General features: G+C 40.7%; 3 protein-coding genes across 7 annotated transcripts in view; 2 read left to right on the top strand and 1 right to left on the bottom strand.

Moving 5' to 3' along the window:
- Flo2 (flotillin-2) overlaps positions 1–16,165 on the bottom strand; it is a 101,626-nt gene that overhangs the window by 24,468 nt on the left and 60,993 nt on the right. The window contains exon 1 of one of the 5 annotated variants that reach the window (XM_070219120.1): positions 8,768–8,771. The exons of the other annotated variants lie outside the window; for them this stretch is intronic. The gene's annotated coding sequence lies outside the window, so the exon portion shown is untranslated. Of the gene's footprint in view, positions 1–8,767; positions 8,772–16,165 lie in introns of those variants that run through there. 5 annotated transcript variants of the gene reach the window in all.
- On the top strand, positions 413–3,495 carry fiz (fezzik). The gene is made up of 2 exons (XM_017160436.3): positions 413–767; positions 1,196–3,495. The coding sequence occupies exons 1-2, from the start codon at positions 444–446 to the stop codon at positions 2,810–2,812; spliced, it is 1,941 nt and encodes a 646-aa protein (XP_017015925.2). The 5' UTR covers positions 413–443; the 3' UTR covers positions 2,813–3,495.
- Positions 5,205–10,837, top strand: LOC108070108 (glucose dehydrogenase [FAD, quinone]). Its single transcript, XM_017160441.3, has 3 exons — positions 5,205–5,372; positions 5,967–6,964; positions 9,853–10,837. Exons 2-3 carry the CDS (start codon positions 5,992–5,994, stop codon positions 10,749–10,751), a joined length of 1,872 nt encoding a protein of 623 aa, XP_017015930.2. The 5' UTR covers positions 5,205–5,372; positions 5,967–5,991; the 3' UTR covers positions 10,752–10,837.

Here is a 16,165-nt window from a genome sequence, read left to right as displayed (position 1 = left end):
ATATCAACATTTTGAGAAACGTACAATTCTTTTTAATTGACTTGTTATTTCTTTAACAATTATCAAACTGTTTTTATAAAATTACAAAAGATATCAGTCCTATAGTAAAGGTACCTAAAAATACGACAGAAAAACTTCTTTCTGATAAGGATTAGCTTCCTTCATTGACATTATTCTGTGCCCCTTAAGTGCACTTTCTCTCTGTGTAGTTAAAAACCTAATCGATCACCATTGAGTGTATTTATTTTTTCTGTGTGCATTCGTGACACACTCACACGCGCCTCTCCGCCGACTGAGTCAACGTCCTCGGCGGTTGGATGGTCGGTTGGCTGGTTGCTGCAGGGGGAGGATGCACTGTAGCCGCTTATCAGGCGACCGGCTATAAAAGCGAATCTCCAGTGGCGACTGCGCCTCAGATCCAGATAGAATCGGGTCCAGTCATAATGTCGCTCAATGGCGGCCAGAATCTCAGCTTGGATGCGCTGGCCAATGGCCTGAATCAATGTGGAACCGGTAGTTCACCGGCCATCGGATTGTGGAGTGGCATGGTGACCGTTCTCCTGCAATCCCTTCTGTCCGCCCAGTGTTTTATTTCACCCAGCAGCCAGTGGCCAGCGGACTACGGAGGTGACTTTGGTCAACCCTATGACTTTGTGGTCATCGGAGCAGGATCCGCGGGATCCGTGGTGGCCAGTCGGCTCAGTGAGAATCCCGAGTGGAGAGTTCTCGTCCTGGAAGCGGGCGGAGATCCACCCGTCGAATCCGAGGTGAGTCTACTTTCATACTCAAATATAATGAGATCATAAACTGACTTCTAAACTGGTGAATAAGATGTGGGTGCCTAAAAAGTACTATCTAAACAATTAGAGTTTCAGTTTTTCCTACTGATCCAAATAAATATTTGTACCACTAGCTAAAAAACTATAAAACATATATGAAACTCTCGCTAAAAACCCAGGGATTAACAAAGTTTACAAACTAGTTACGCTAAAATATCAAAATTTTTACCGAAACTCCTTAGAAGTTACATACAAAAAATTTGATTGGTAGTATTATCTATTTAAGTGATAGAATTTACAATATTTGTGGTTGCCGACTGTTTGACAATTATATTGGTTAATTTTACACCAATTGTTCCCAATCGATTTCTTCATTATTATTAAATTAACCCATTAATATTCCTAATCCCTTGCAGCTGCCTTCGCTTTTCTTCGGCCTGCAGCACTCGGAGTTCACCTGGAACTACTTCACGGAACCGAGTGACGAGTCCTGTCAGGGAATGAAGGAGGGTCGCTGCTATTGGCCGCGTGGCAGGATGTTGGGAGGATCCGGAGCGGCCAATGCGATGCTGTATGTGCGAGGCAATCGGCGGGACTTTGATGGCTGGTCGGCGATGGGCAACGAGGGCTGGAGCTACGATGAGGTGATGCCCTTCTTCGAACGATCCGTGACGCCCCAGGGAAATGCCACACATCCCAGGGGCTATGTGACCCTGAGTCCCTTCGAGCGGCAGGATGATCCCATTCACCAGTTGATCATCGAAGGAGCTCGGGAGCTGGGACGACCGTATGTGGAGCGATTCGAGGAGGGCAGTGAGACGGGCTATGCCCATGTTCCTGGCACCGTGAGGCAGGGTCAAAGGATGAGCACGGCCAAGGGTTATTTGGGTGCAGTGGCCGGAACGCGACCCAATCTCCAGGTGGTCAAGAAGGCCCTGGTGACCAGGCTGAATTTGGACGGAGATCAGCGCATCTCATCGGTTACCTTCGAAAAAGACGGTGTCATTCACCGCGTCGGGGTCACCAAGGAAGTGGTTCTCTCGGCGGGAGCCATCGATTCACCAGCTCTTCTCCTGCGTTCTGGTATCGGTCCTCGCCAGCAATTGGAGGATCTAAATATACCCCTTCAGTTGGATCTTCCCGGAGTGGGACGCAATCTCCAGGATCATGTGCTGGTTCCCCTCTTCCTGCGACTCGACGAGGGTCAAGCTGAGGTCATCACAGAGAAGGACATGCTGGATGGCGTCTATGAGTACCTCATCCATCGGCGGGGACCCCTGGCCACCCACAGCACAGCCTCCCTGGTGGCCTTGATCAACACGAATGGTAGTAGTGATAGTCCCTATCCGGATACGGAGAACCATCACCTGTTCTTCCAGAGAGGCAATCATGCTTCGCTGGAACTCTTCACCAAGGGTTTGTCCTTCCAAGAGGAGTACGTAGAATCGCTGCAGGAATATCTGAGGGACTCGCATCTCCTGTGTGTCTTTGTTTTGCTTTCCCATCCCTTGGCCAGAGGTGAATTGCGCCTGAGGAGTGCAGATCCCAAGGAACCGCCCATTCTCAAGAGTAACTACCTAACGGAACCCGAGGATGTCTCGACTTTAATGCGAGGCATTCGGTATATAGAATCCCTGGAGCAGACCAAAGCCTTACAAGATCACCGGGCCGAGTTGGCTAGGATTCCCATTGAAGAGTGTGATAGTCTGAGGAGCTATCGCAGTGAGGAGTACTGGCGTTGCTATGCCAAATACTTCACCATCACCTGCTACCATCAGTCGGGCACCGTGAAAATGTCTCCTAATTCCGATCCCGAAGCCTGTGTAAATCCCCGACTGAAGGTCCATGGATTGGATAACCTGCGGGTGGCGGATGCCAGCATTATGCCAGCCGTTGTCAGTGCGAATACGAATGCGGCCACCGTGATGATCGGGGAGAGAGCCGCCCACTTCATAGGGGAGGATTACCGGGTAACCAATGACGACAGTGGTCGATTGTGGGTGCCACCGCACATGCATGCGGATGACTTTTAGCTAAAGTTAGCTGTTAGCTTGATAATTCCAAACACAGTCGCCCCATCAAACTGGCAACTTGTCAACAACAAGTTGTCGATACTAAAGTACATAAAGAACACCACTTACACTCAAAATAAATTTAACCCTAAATTTTAGAAAATCGCCATTAAAATTTCTTTTTTCTAAATACAAGAAAGTTATTTCTAAATCTAAGGAAATTTTTCTTAAGTCAAGAAAGTTTTCCTTAAATCCAGGAAGTTTTTCTTAAATGTAGAAAATGGTTACCATGAACTAAAATCACCCTAAAATCTAGAAAAAATGCCCTTAAAATTAGAAATTATTTTCTGAAAAATAGAAAGGCAAACGAAAATAATAAAATATATTGGCAACACCTTTTCTAAAAATGAGTGTCCTAACCCTAAAATTAAGCTAACCCTAAATAATAGAAACATTTCCTAAAAAGTAGAAAGTTTTTCTAAAAAATAGAAATAGTTGTTTTCACATGCTCTGGCACACCAAAATGTTCAATGCCAGAACTTGTCAGCTGCCGGCCAGCTGTACTCGTGGCGCAGACCGTTAAAGCACTTGGTTAGCAATCGAATCGACGCGGGTTCGAGTCCCAGAGCAAAATTTTTTAACTTTTTTTTTTAATGTTATTTTATTTTTTTTAATTTATTTTATTTTATTTTTATTTATTTTTTTACTTTTTTTTATTCCTTTTTTTATTGATGGCAAGCAGTTAACTAAAAATAATTAGGTTTATATTCAGTTATTTACTATATACTACACATAATATAAATTGCGTTAGCATAAATATATACATATGTATATACGTATGTAAATAAGTAAAACGCGAATGGTCAAAATTATGCAATTAGTATTCAAATGTGTTGTCCGCTTCACCCTTTACATACATTGCTCGGTTTGCCACAGCAAGTTTAAGTGCTACAATGGCCCAGTATGTAGGCCATTCGCTCCTCGCGCGGGAGACCCGGGTTCGATTCTCACGACGGACAAGTAAAAAATTGTAAGTTTTTTTCATGAACATAAAATATTAACTAATCATAATTTCTACATTCCCAATCTTCCGCAGTCCCGTAGTCCACATTTACAACCACATTTGGCTTTGGTTAGATAAGAAATCCAAGCGCAAATACATAATAATAAATACATAACCTTTAACATTCACAATATACAAGACACACAACGCCTGCATATGTATATAGGGAGGAGTACATAATATAAACGTATATACAAAAAAAAATCATGATTGAACATGTTTTTTTGTTTTGTTTTTAATTTCTATTTTTTTAGGAAAATTTCCTACTTTTTAGAAATTTTTGCCCTTAAATTTAGTAAAATTACCCTAAAATTTAGAAATATGACGTCAAAAAAAATCAAAAATATAGAAAAATTTGACCCTAAAATTTAGGGCGAGCTTGTCTTGAAGACAAAAGTAGGGCGATTTCCTTGACTTTAGGGTTAATTTTATTTTGAGTGTAGATATCGATTCACGAATACCACAATTAGGTAAATTAAACTATGTGAACTGTTGCACCTTTCACTTCGCTTCGTAGGGGTACTTTTCTTTTACAAAATTGTAAATATATTCCATTTTTTTTTCGTATTCATAAGACACACTTGTTTAATACAAGGGTTTTAATAAAATAGACCAAATTCTTTAGAATCAAAAACAATAATCCCATATTACTATCGAAAAGTTTTAGAATAAAAGCTTCAACATCGCAATATTGAATAAATCAAATATTTAATAAAATATAGAAAATAAATGTTATTCTTTAATGTTTGTATATCAATTCTTTAGAAAAAGGTCTACAAAATTCTTTAGGATCATAAACAAAAATCCCATATTACTATAGAAAAGATTCAGAATGAAAGCCTCGAATCTGGATTGCCAAATTAAGATGTTTAGCATATCTGCGGTCAAACTTGACCCACAAACCCACACAACTGGTTTGTCCATCGCGTAGGCGATACCTCAACAAAAATAACCTGTGCTTATCAGCTGCGGAGCCCCCAAAAACACCCGAAACACCCAAAAACACGGCCACCATCGATCCTCCACTCGAGCATAAAGATAAGCGAGTGCAAACCGCGGGAGACTCTAGATTCTGGATTCTCGATTCTCGATTTTGGGTGGGCTTCCATGGGTCGCTCGGGTTTATCACACCTCGCTTAGCTAATCTTCGTGTGATAAGGGGAGTGCCGCGCAGCTGCTGAAGGCGGAAGGTGCGTCTAATTTATATGGTGTGTATATGGTGTTTATGGTATATACGTATGTTTGTAGGTACGACTATGTACGACTCGAAGCTAAATGCAAATGTCTCCGAGCGCTTTTGATTTACGGACGCCGATGGCATACGAAAAGCGTTCGCCAACCGGCCGTACAAATTCCGGCTGAATGCCGGTCCGCTAGAACAGTTGCCGTCGAGCGGAGAGAGCGAGCGAACGTGTGCGGCAGGTGGATTAGTGATTCTTAAAGTTCTGGCTTAACTGAGGATAACCGGAGGATAACCAGAGGTCTGAGAACTACCAGTGGATATCCTGTTTATAACTTGTACGTAACATTTTGAGAACCTGAGGTTAGCCGAGGATTGCTAACTAGAATAGGATTTCCAGATGCTAGCCTTGAACATTTTTAGGCAAAAAGTAATGGTTAACCTGAAAGTAACTTCCAGTTTTCTCAAGGATACATTTTTGCTTGCCCTAAGATCTTTTTGGAATAAATAAACTTTGCATAGAGAGCCAAGGGATAAACAGATAAATCATTAAATTAATTATAATTAATTTTCTTGAGTTTACTTTTGGTATTTATTGATAAAAAACTGAAGATAAGTTCTTAAAGTCGTGTTTGTTATTTTTCGAGAATTTCACAAAAGCAGCATAAAGATATCAGAAGGTATTAGTGATAGTGATGGAATTTTTCCAAAAGTTATAATGATTCTATGAATATGTCCTAAGAATATCAAAGCTTCCTTTTAGAAATAGGGGGTTATTTAAAGGATTTTTCAAACCCATTTTAAAGGTAGTAATTTACATTATTTTCGGATAACTTTATGAGCTATCTAAACCTTAAATTTTAACCATATTTCTACAGATTTTTCTTTGAATTTTTTAAGAAATACTAATGATAATGGATTTTTTTTTCCAGGACCTAAGGACTCTTAACCCCGAAGATGGAGTTCCTGAGCGCCCAGTGCGCAGCCCGATCGGCGGGTCCGGCGAACACGCTGATGTCCCTGCTCCTCTCCACGCTGATCGCCAAGTACTGCGACCTGAGTGGCCAGCAGCAGTGGCCGGAGGACAAGGGCGACTGGTTGGACCAGAACGGGGGCTTCCGGCACGACTACGACTTCATAGTCATTGGATCGGGAAGCTCGGGCGCCGTGGTCGCCGGTCGGCTGGCCGAGGTGAAGAAGTGGAAGGTGCTGCTGCTGGAAGCCGGCGGCGATCCGCCGATCGAGACGGAGTTCGTCGCCTGGCACATGGCCACCCAGTTCTCCGACTGGGACTGGCAGTACCACTCGCAGCCCAACGGACGCGCCTGCATGGCGATGCAGGGCGAGAGTTGCCACTGGCCGAGGGGCAAGATGCTGGGCGGCACGAACGGAATGAATGCGATGATCTATGCGCGGGGCACGCGCAAGGACTTTGACGACTGGGAGGCCAGGGGCAATCCGGGCTGGGGCTACGACGAGGTGCTGGAGCACTTCCGCAAGGCCGAGGATTTGCGGTCCACGCGGCCGGGCTACAAGCCAGGTGATCATGGCGTCGGCGGACCCATGGGTATCAACAACTACGTCTCGGACAACGAATTCCGAACGACCATTCGCGCCGGCATGCAGGAGATGGGCTATGGCAGTGCACCGGACTTCACCGAGGGCTCCTTCGTGGGGCAAATGGACATATTGGGCACCCAGGACGGCGGCCGTCGCATCACCACCGCCCGCTCGCATCTGCACAAGAACACGCCCAATCTGCACATCCTGCGCCACGCCCACGTCAAGAGGATCAACCTGGATGGACACAATCGGGCGGAGAGCGTGACCTTTGTGCATCGCGGCAAGAAGGAGTACACGGTGAAAGCCAGCAAGGAGGTCATCGTGTCCGCCGGCGCCATTGGCTCCCCCCAAATTCTGCTGCTCTCAGGTGAGTCCGCAAATTATAGCGAAAATATCATCGTTTTAGGATCTCGAATACCAAAAACCAGTTTAAAGAAATTTTGGTTTAAAAGATTGAAGATATATTAAATACCATCATAAATAGTAGTTTCAAAATACCAAATTATAAGGATCTTCCATAAAAATATTATTTTTTTAGAAATTAATTATAAAATATATAAATCCTAAAACTTTCATTTCTGATAGCATAAAAATATGTGTTTTTATCTTTTTAAATACCAAATTATTAGGATCTCTAATAACGATACCATTTTTTAGAAATTTATTATAAAAGAATGAAGATATATAAAATACCTTCCGAAAACCTTAGTTTTTGATAGCATGAAAATATCTTTCTTATCTCTCATAGTTTAGTTTTTTCTGTTGGAATAGTCGAGGTACCTTTCCCCTATGCAATTGATAAGACCAAGTTTAAAATAGGGAAGTACCAACATGATAACGATTTACGATAGGAGCTTTTCTCCGTGCATTAGTTCAGAAAGATATACCATGATCCTTCAATCCCTCATTAAGGCCCCTAAATCTTCCGTTTGTTTAGCTGTTGGTTTAGCTTCTGTTTTGCTGGTTGCATCTGAAAAGCTGGAAAGATTAGATAGCCGAAATATCAGACCCAAGCAACGGAGCCTCGCGTCGATGAGATGTCAATGTCAAAACACGCGCAAGGTCGAACAAGGTCAAGCGATTATGTCTGCCCGATCGTTTAGGGATTGTAAACATATGGAAAATAACGTACTAGCGAGATATAACGAAAATCGTTTACGATAGGGCGGTACTTCCCCTTTAAGCAAAGGGGAGCAATATTTTTTTTTACCAGCTGATGACTTGTGGGTTTCAAGTGTCGTAGTTACTTCACGTTTTTCACATTCTATGCGATGATCACTATGGACGGCAGTCCATGTAGTGACGAAGCGCACCAGGAGAGTGTGCGAAGGCGACTACTATATATACACGAAGAAATGAAAATCTGCTGTGATAGTCAGATCGTAATGAGTAATACACCAATCGAAAGGTATTGCAAAAACTTAAAGGATTGCATACCAAGACTTTAAGAAAATCAATTGGATTGGGAGAGAGAGCGGTGAAAGTGAAAAAGTAAAAATTTAGAAATTTGGAGCTGTTGGGGCCGGTGGGGATAAATGCCCCCTCGCAATGATTTACTTGTATTCCTTTTGAAAATACCCGTCGAATGAGGGGTCATTTGTCAAAATCCGACGCTCCGTTCAAAAGTTATAGCCAAAATAAGATTTTCTTCTTCTTCCCAAAATGAAAATTTAATTCTGTTTGTCAGTTTGTCCACTTGTCCACTTGTCCACTTGTCCAAAACATGTTTTTTAAGTTCTGAAAATTTGATATGACGTTCATCACATCGATATAAAAAACTTTTGTTCTACCACTTTTGGAAAAACTCGCTAGTTTAGCGGGAAAACAGCTATAAATAGCTAAAATTCGGAAAGCCGTAACTTCTATACTACTAAAGCTACAGACTTGTGCTGCATCTCGTTTGAAAGGTATTTTGAAATGCTATAAACGCCTTCTATATGCAATTTGTGTAAATGTAATAGTTAAAAAAATATGAACAAAAGACAATTTTTTAAAACTTTTTTTTTAGCTTTTTTTTATTTTTCTCAAAAACGGCTCTAACGATTTTCTTTAAAACCTTAAACTGTATAGCCCTTGAGATTCCTTAAATTTTGGTATATAACACATTACTGTAAAAAGTCACGTTTAATAGTTATTTTTATACGAAAATAGCCACTGTTGCCAGCTCGAACAATTAACGCTCCCTGAGTATTGAATTTTGTGGGAGGGTATCCGAACTGTATTTTAGGGTCATGGAATCAGTAAATTTGCACTTAAGAGTTCCATATAGGAATCTTTTGTTCTACGACTTTTGGAAAAAGCCGCTACTTTAGCGGGAAAGAGCTAAAAATAGCTAAATTTCGTTAGTTTGTAAGTTCTACACTACTAAAGGTACAGACATGTGCTATACCTCGTATAAAAGGTATTTTGAAATACTTCAACGCCTTTTTAACTCAATTTGTTAAAATACAATAGTTTAAAAATTATGATTGACCAATTTAAATTTAAATGTATATATTAGCTCCTATGAGAGCAAAAGTAAACAAACAAAAACTTCTGATATCAAATAAAAACACCTCTTAACGAGGTAAAAAACTAGTGACGACCGCACCTTCAACATACAAAAGTTCTGATATCAACATTTGTGACGAAAAATTATTACACTCGTCATTAAATAGACTTTCTAATATTTTCTCATTCGGCACGCTGCAATAGAAAATGCCTGTGAAGGGAAAAAGGTTGGAATAGTTTGCTAGGGCGGGCCGAATGAGAAAATATTAGAAAGTCTATTTAATGACGAGTGTAATAATTTTTCGTCACAAATGTTGATATCAGAACTTTTGTATGTTGAAGGTGCGGTCGTCACTAGTTTTTTACCTCGTTAAGAGGTGTTTTTATTTGATTTACATACCTGCAAAGATAAAACAAACAAAAAAGGTTTAAAGAAATTGTCTAAGCGGAATATTTCGAGAAAATCTTTTTTAAACGTTAAGAACTAGTTGGATTTCCATAAAATTTCACATGAATTTTAAACTGAAATGGGACAGGTTCTTTTGCCTAACTTAGAACAGGTTTCTAAGTATATCAAACAAATCTAAACAAAAAATACGCAGTAGAATGCTCAGCTGGTTTTTGATAATAATAAGATCTTAATTAGGAGTTTGGGAGTTTAAATATAAATTTAATCTTAGAAATTAACATTATATTATAATTATGCCAAAATTCGAAACTATATTTATTTACTTATTTATATTTTTAATTATTTATTTTTTTAAGGCGTCGGTCCTGCCGATCACCTGAAGAGCCTGGGAATCCCCGTGAAACTGGACCTGCCCGTGGGCAAAAACCTGAAGGATCACGCCAGTCTGCCGGTGATCTTCCAGATCGACAAGTCCACGGCCCGCAAGCCCACCGAGGAGGAGCTGGTGGATGCCATGTACAACCTGCTGATGGGTCGCTACAGCAAACTGCTGCACCACGAGGCCACCGCCTTGACCGGGTTCATCAACACCACCTCGATCGAGGGTCCCAATCCGGATATTCAGACCACCAATTTCTTCAGCCTGATGCAGAGTCCCGAACTGAAGGGCTATGTGGCCGCCACGGGCTTCAATGATCGCGTGGCCAAGAGCATTTTGTCGGCCAACCAGGAGACAAATACCTACATCACCTACTTGCTCCACCTGAAGCCCTTCTCGGCGGGCAGTTTGACCCTGCAGTCGGCCAACTACTTGGATGCCCCCCTCCTGGATCCCGGCTATATGACCGATGAACGCGATGTGGACACCTATATTCGTGCTCTGAATATCTACAAGAATTTGCCCAAGACCAAGGCGTTCAGTGAGCGCGAGGCCACGCTGCACAAGCTCGATTTGGAGGCCTGCAACGGACTGGAGTATCAGTCGGATGACTACTGGCGCTGCTACATCCGCCACATGACCACCACCGTCTATCACCCGGTGGGCACCACTCGCATGGGTCCCGCCACCGATCCAACCGCCGTCGTGGATCCCCAGCTGAAGGTCCATGGGGCCAAGGGCCTCAGGGTGATCGATGCCAGCATTATGCCCGACATTGTGGGCGCCAACACCAATGCCGCCTGCATTATGATCGGCGAGAAGGGGGCGGACATGATCAAGGAGGAGTATCTGGGCGGTAAACATACCGAGCTCTAAGCTCAGCGATATTTTACGATATAAGCTTAACCTTTTTTTGTCAATTTTTTTTTTGTTTTAATAAATATATGCATTTTTAAATAGTATTACAAGTCAAAAATCCTTTAATTTACATTATCTTGGGTGTTTTTACATCAAAATAGCAATATCTTCTGCTTTTTGGTTGATGTCTTGGCTGAGAGATCATTTACTTTGCGGTTAATGTCTTGGATCAACAGTGGCTCTAAAACTGTTTTAAATATGTTATAAGCATTTTCGCCAATCGTTATTTTTTATTCAACTGTTTTTTTTTAATTAAATCTCATAATTATAAAAGGATATTGAAAAATTCCTGCCAATTTAGTTTTTGGGTGTGAATTTCGATTGGTCGTAATGATTTATCCGGCAAAAACAAAAAAAAAACTGCACCATCAGCATTAAGTGGCGAATGTATTGAATCTGGGCGATACTTGATGCTCGGCCTGGTTAGCTCCGTTTTGCTTTTGATTGACAGCTTTCACTTTTCATTTCGCCGTTTTTTTTTTTTCTTGGATATATTTTTGTGACTAGGTATATTTCGATTTTTCGGCCAGCAAATTGCCGCTCATTGCGGACAACTCATTATCCATGCCCGCGACCAACGCAATATGTACGTATAATATTTCCAGGCGCCGCGAAGCGTGCCAGTTTTTCGGTTTTCATCTAATGGCTGGCGGTGCATACCAAACTAAACACAATTAATTGTTGGCCAAGTTGTTGGCCATCAAGTGGGTGGAATCGTAATTGTATAATCGAGGTGTGAAGTGTAGGGGAAACAAAGATTGGCGGAGGGTAAACGAGATAAATACGTGTCTATTTTAATTGTTTAAATCAGATCATTTAGTTTATTTAAAAAATTAAGAAAAAAACTAGTTTTTAAAATTTTTTAGATATTTTTGTAGAATTTTCTGAGCAAGTTTCACACTAAATTAAATAGTGTTGCTTGTAATGAAAGCTTTAAATCATTTGTTATCATTATTAGGATGGTATTATACTAATGGAGTTTAATAGCTTCAATTGTTAGTTGAGTTGTAATACAATTTACAAATTGAATTGAATGAAACCACATGTCCGCCTTATCTGTCTTATTGCAAAATATACTTTAACCAATTGCTCCATTTAAGTGTTAGGAGGGGCTACACTACCCAAGTACCCACTCCTTTCAAAGCAACTGAACAAAGGTCACGTAATAACCCTTTTCTGGCCGTGCACTTGACCAAACTTAAATAATGGAAACCAATTAAACCAAATCGCTCGCGATGCAAGCCAAGATAATAGGGCAAACCTGACACATTCGGTCGGTGGAAAGTGAAAAATGGAAGGAGTAGGCACGGAAATTCCGAAATTCCGAAAACCACACAATAAGTAAAGCTTAACCGTTTAGGCAAAATGATTGGGATGAGATATGTGTGTTCGCTGTGGTTTACGACTGCTGGACGGGATGGATGTCAGTCAGCGACTACCAGTTGGCCACTGTACGCCACGCCCCCTTTTGACAACCGCCCATGGTAACCTACATGTACCTCTGTACCCGTACATCTGTATGGAGTTTCGGGCACGTCGGCCAAATCGGTCATGCTCGACTGCTGCTCAGATACTCGAGCCGAGATACAAATCGGAGATGGACGTGAGGCGAGGTGATCGTGCAGGGAAACTCACGAAACCCCTTGTAACAAAAATGAAAATTAGCAAAAAATTTATTTTTCCGAAATCACATAGAAAGTAATATGGATTTATTTATTATTTTGTTATCTGTTCAAAACAGTATGTATTTTTGGTCAAGTTACAGCAAAAAAAAAGAAACAGAAAAAATTCAAATTTTTACCAAAAACCCAGATTCCACTTTTGCACAAAAATTAATCGTTTTTTGACCGTAACAATGGAAATATTGATCCAAATATGGATTGTCATACCTTTCTGAGCTCGCTATTAAATTTCCTAACGATTGGCATTTAAACCTTGACATTTTATTTATTTTTAGTTTTTCGCAAAAAATCATGGGGTACCCCCTTATAAAAAAATTAAAAATTGGCGAAAATTTTATTTTTCCAAAATCACACGGAAAGTTTTATGGATTTATAGCAAATTTTGTTATCTGTTCAAAACAGTATGTATTTTTGGTGTAGGACCATTTTTGGCCATGTTACAGCAAAAAAACAAAAAAAAAATGCAAATTTTTGCCAAAAACCCAAATACCAGTTTTCCACAACAAAATTTTTAGTTTTTTGACCGTAACAATGGAAATATTGATCCAAATATGGAATGTTATACCTTTCTGAACTCGGTATTAAATTTCCAATCGATTGGCATTTAAACCTGGACACTTTATTTTTTGGCCATTTTTCGCAAAAAATCTTGATGTAACCCATGCACGGAACAAATGTTCCAAAAATTCCCGATTTTCAGAATCGTGTCACGTAGCCATTTCTTAGAGAGTTACGAGTACGCGGCGCACTTGCTGTTATTGCTCCATGACTTCGTTTCTTGCATTTGTCGTTTAATGAAGTTCATTTTCGGTGCCCAAACTGGAGATACCGATGTGGATGAGTCAGCGAAAAGATAAAGCCATGGTTAAAGAGGCTGAAAGGGAAGGGCGGTAATTGTTATGTCACCCCACATATAGAGCTTTCTTCTGGGGAGACGCTTGGCCAGGAGAAAGGGGAGGTGGCGGCTCCTCTTCACTTTACCCAACTTAATTTTTATTATTTTTTCTTTGTGTTTCGAAGCCTCTTCTATTTTCACTTTTAATTGCCCTCGAGCAAAATTTGTTTGTTGATTGGGCAATTGGCCCAAAAGAAATATTGCGTCTGGGGCAATGGGCGTATGGTAAAGTTTAGTAGTACTCATAGAGCGAAGAGCGGTAAGTGCCGGAAATTGCCCGTGTGTGAGCCCCTCACATACCTAGTAACACTAATTGTAATTGTAGCGGAAATCGTTGATTAAATATGCACAGAAGCCTGGGAACCGAAAGTGTTTTCTTCGGGCATTATGATGCATTAGTATTCATTAGAGAGTAATTTCTATTTGGTAAGCGGTGGATTGTTTTTAAAATATGACGGAAAATCTAACAGTGACCTCAATAAATTAACTGAATCTAAGTCACAAATCAAAGTCAATCACAAAGAACAAGTGATTAGAGGTTCGTATTCCCAAGATATCCCCCTTCATGTTAAGGTTAAGTTATTGAAGCCCTTGGCCAACGGAGGCCCTACAACTTGGACAAAAAAACCAAGGAAAAAACCAAAACAAAAGCCGGCAAGAAGACGAACCACTCATCGCAAAAAGTTTGACAAGTTTATTTGTGTCTTTAATGTCAAGTTTTATTTGTTTATTTGCGGCGGTTGGGGAGGGGAAGCGAAGTTTCCTCGACATTCGCATGGAAAACTCTGCTCAAATCGCTTGTGCCGCTGACCTTGCCCCATTAGATGGTGATATATCAAACGATCGTCACATCGCGACTCCGTTAATTTGCGGGCATTATATTGTGTGTGAGACTTTCGTCATTCCTTGTGCAGGTGGAAGTGGTTCACATTTTCGGTCTGCTCGATTGGGAAATATTCGGGTAAACACTGAAATAGTCAACCAAAGATAACTGACCAAAGATAATAACAAGCTTAAGATAACATACAGAAAGAATAGCAATAAACCTCAAAAAGAAAATAATGCATTTCTTAAGAAATGGTTTAAAAAATACCTCATACGCCGTGTGGTCCTAGCCATATATTACTCATACGCAGAGTATTTATAATTAAAATTTAATTTAATTAAATAACTGTTCTCATTTCCCAACCTATTTTATTTATTACAAATAATGGCAATAAATAACAGTAATAAAGCGGCCTTTTCTTTGAAAACAATTCCTTAATAACTCTTTCATTTCGCCTTAATCCTTCCCGGATGTCTGCTTGTATAACAATGCGAAATGCAATCAGGAAATTGTGAGAAATGCAAACATGTGGCTGTCTTTGGCCCCCCAAAAATCATACTTATAACGTGGGGCCACCAAAACATCACCCCATAGGCAGAAATCGGAGCAATTTCGGTGATTCCATCAATGGCCGATTAATACGACAAACTAGTTGCGTTCAATATCCGTTCGGCATCAGGTGTGTAATGTAATGTAATGACAATTACTTTGCAAAATTCGTGTTGTGGTTTGTCAATTGGCGAACACACACACACCAGCGTTCGAAATACAACAAAATAAAAAAAAAAACAAATAAAAACCGGTTGGACAATGAAAACAATCAACCAACAAGTAAATGCCACAAATTTCACTTTGATCTCCACTTTTTTTATTGAACTCCTCCTCGGCTTCTTCAATGCCAAAAACTGGTCAATCGATTGCGGTTCTTCTGCCAGCTGTCTTTCCATGTCGAAGTTGAAGTCGATAATGTATTGTAAGTACAGTGGAGATTCTACGTGGCGTACAGAAAAGTTACAAGAAGTTTGAGGCTTTTATTAAGTATTTTTTTTGGAATTTTGATAGATTTAAACAGATTTTCAAACAGTCAAGGTTTGGGACCTTGCTAAGGAAATCGGTTGTGAATCGGGTAAAAAGTACCGGCTGGCGGTAAAAAGTATTATGTGAGATTTAGAGTTTGGAAATTGGCACTTATCGACGTTCGACTGTGCATCTTGTTGACGTCTTTGCCTAAATGGCTTACGTGCGCAATCCCAACTACACAACTGCAAAGCAACTCGAAGTGGAACCCGAATTCCGACTCAAAATCGAGCCCATCGTCCGCGGAGAGAAGTGCACATAACCGTAAAGTGAGCATGAAGGTCGTCTGGCGTCTGCAAGGAAATCCCAATTCGAAGCAAAAGAGTGGGTATCGAGGGAAAAAAAACCGCAAATGTCAAATATACGCATGTGTGGCGGTAGCGCGAGAGACAGGAGCTGCAAGCGGTTATATGTAACCGTTTCGCAATGCACAGCATCAGCCATCAACCGCAACCGCATCGCATGTGAATATGGATGTGGATATGCATGTGGGAGAGTGCGAAAGAGAGGCTCGCGAAACGGTAACCGTTTCACATTGCAAAATGTGCGCAACCGCTAAACGGACCAGAGAGAGAGAGAGAGAGACGGAGAGAGCAGGATTGGCGAAAGGAGTGCCAAACGGTAAGGGTTTTTAAAAAGTTTTTTAAATTATATTTTAATAAATACTTTAAAAATATTAGTTTTATTTTGAATCAGACGTTAAAGGAATTTAAAATTATTTTTTTTAAACACAAATTTAAAGATCATTATTAAAATGCACAATAAATATTATTCCACCAACTGTTGCGCTGCCAGGATATACAATTTATGTAAATATAGGTAAGCCAAATTCAATTAAATTTATGTGGCAACGTTCACAATCAACAATTGTTTTTAAAACCCTGCTGCCACG

Source organism: Drosophila takahashii, chromosome X (assembly GCF_030179915.1).
Source record: "Drosophila takahashii strain IR98-3 E-12201 chromosome X, DtakHiC1v2, whole genome shotgun sequence".
Taxonomy (NCBI): Eukaryota; Metazoa; Arthropoda; class Insecta; order Diptera; family Drosophilidae; genus Drosophila; species Drosophila takahashii.
The sequence above is the reverse complement of the archived record's forward strand: the minus strand, read 5'-3'. Positions and strand labels throughout refer to the sequence as shown.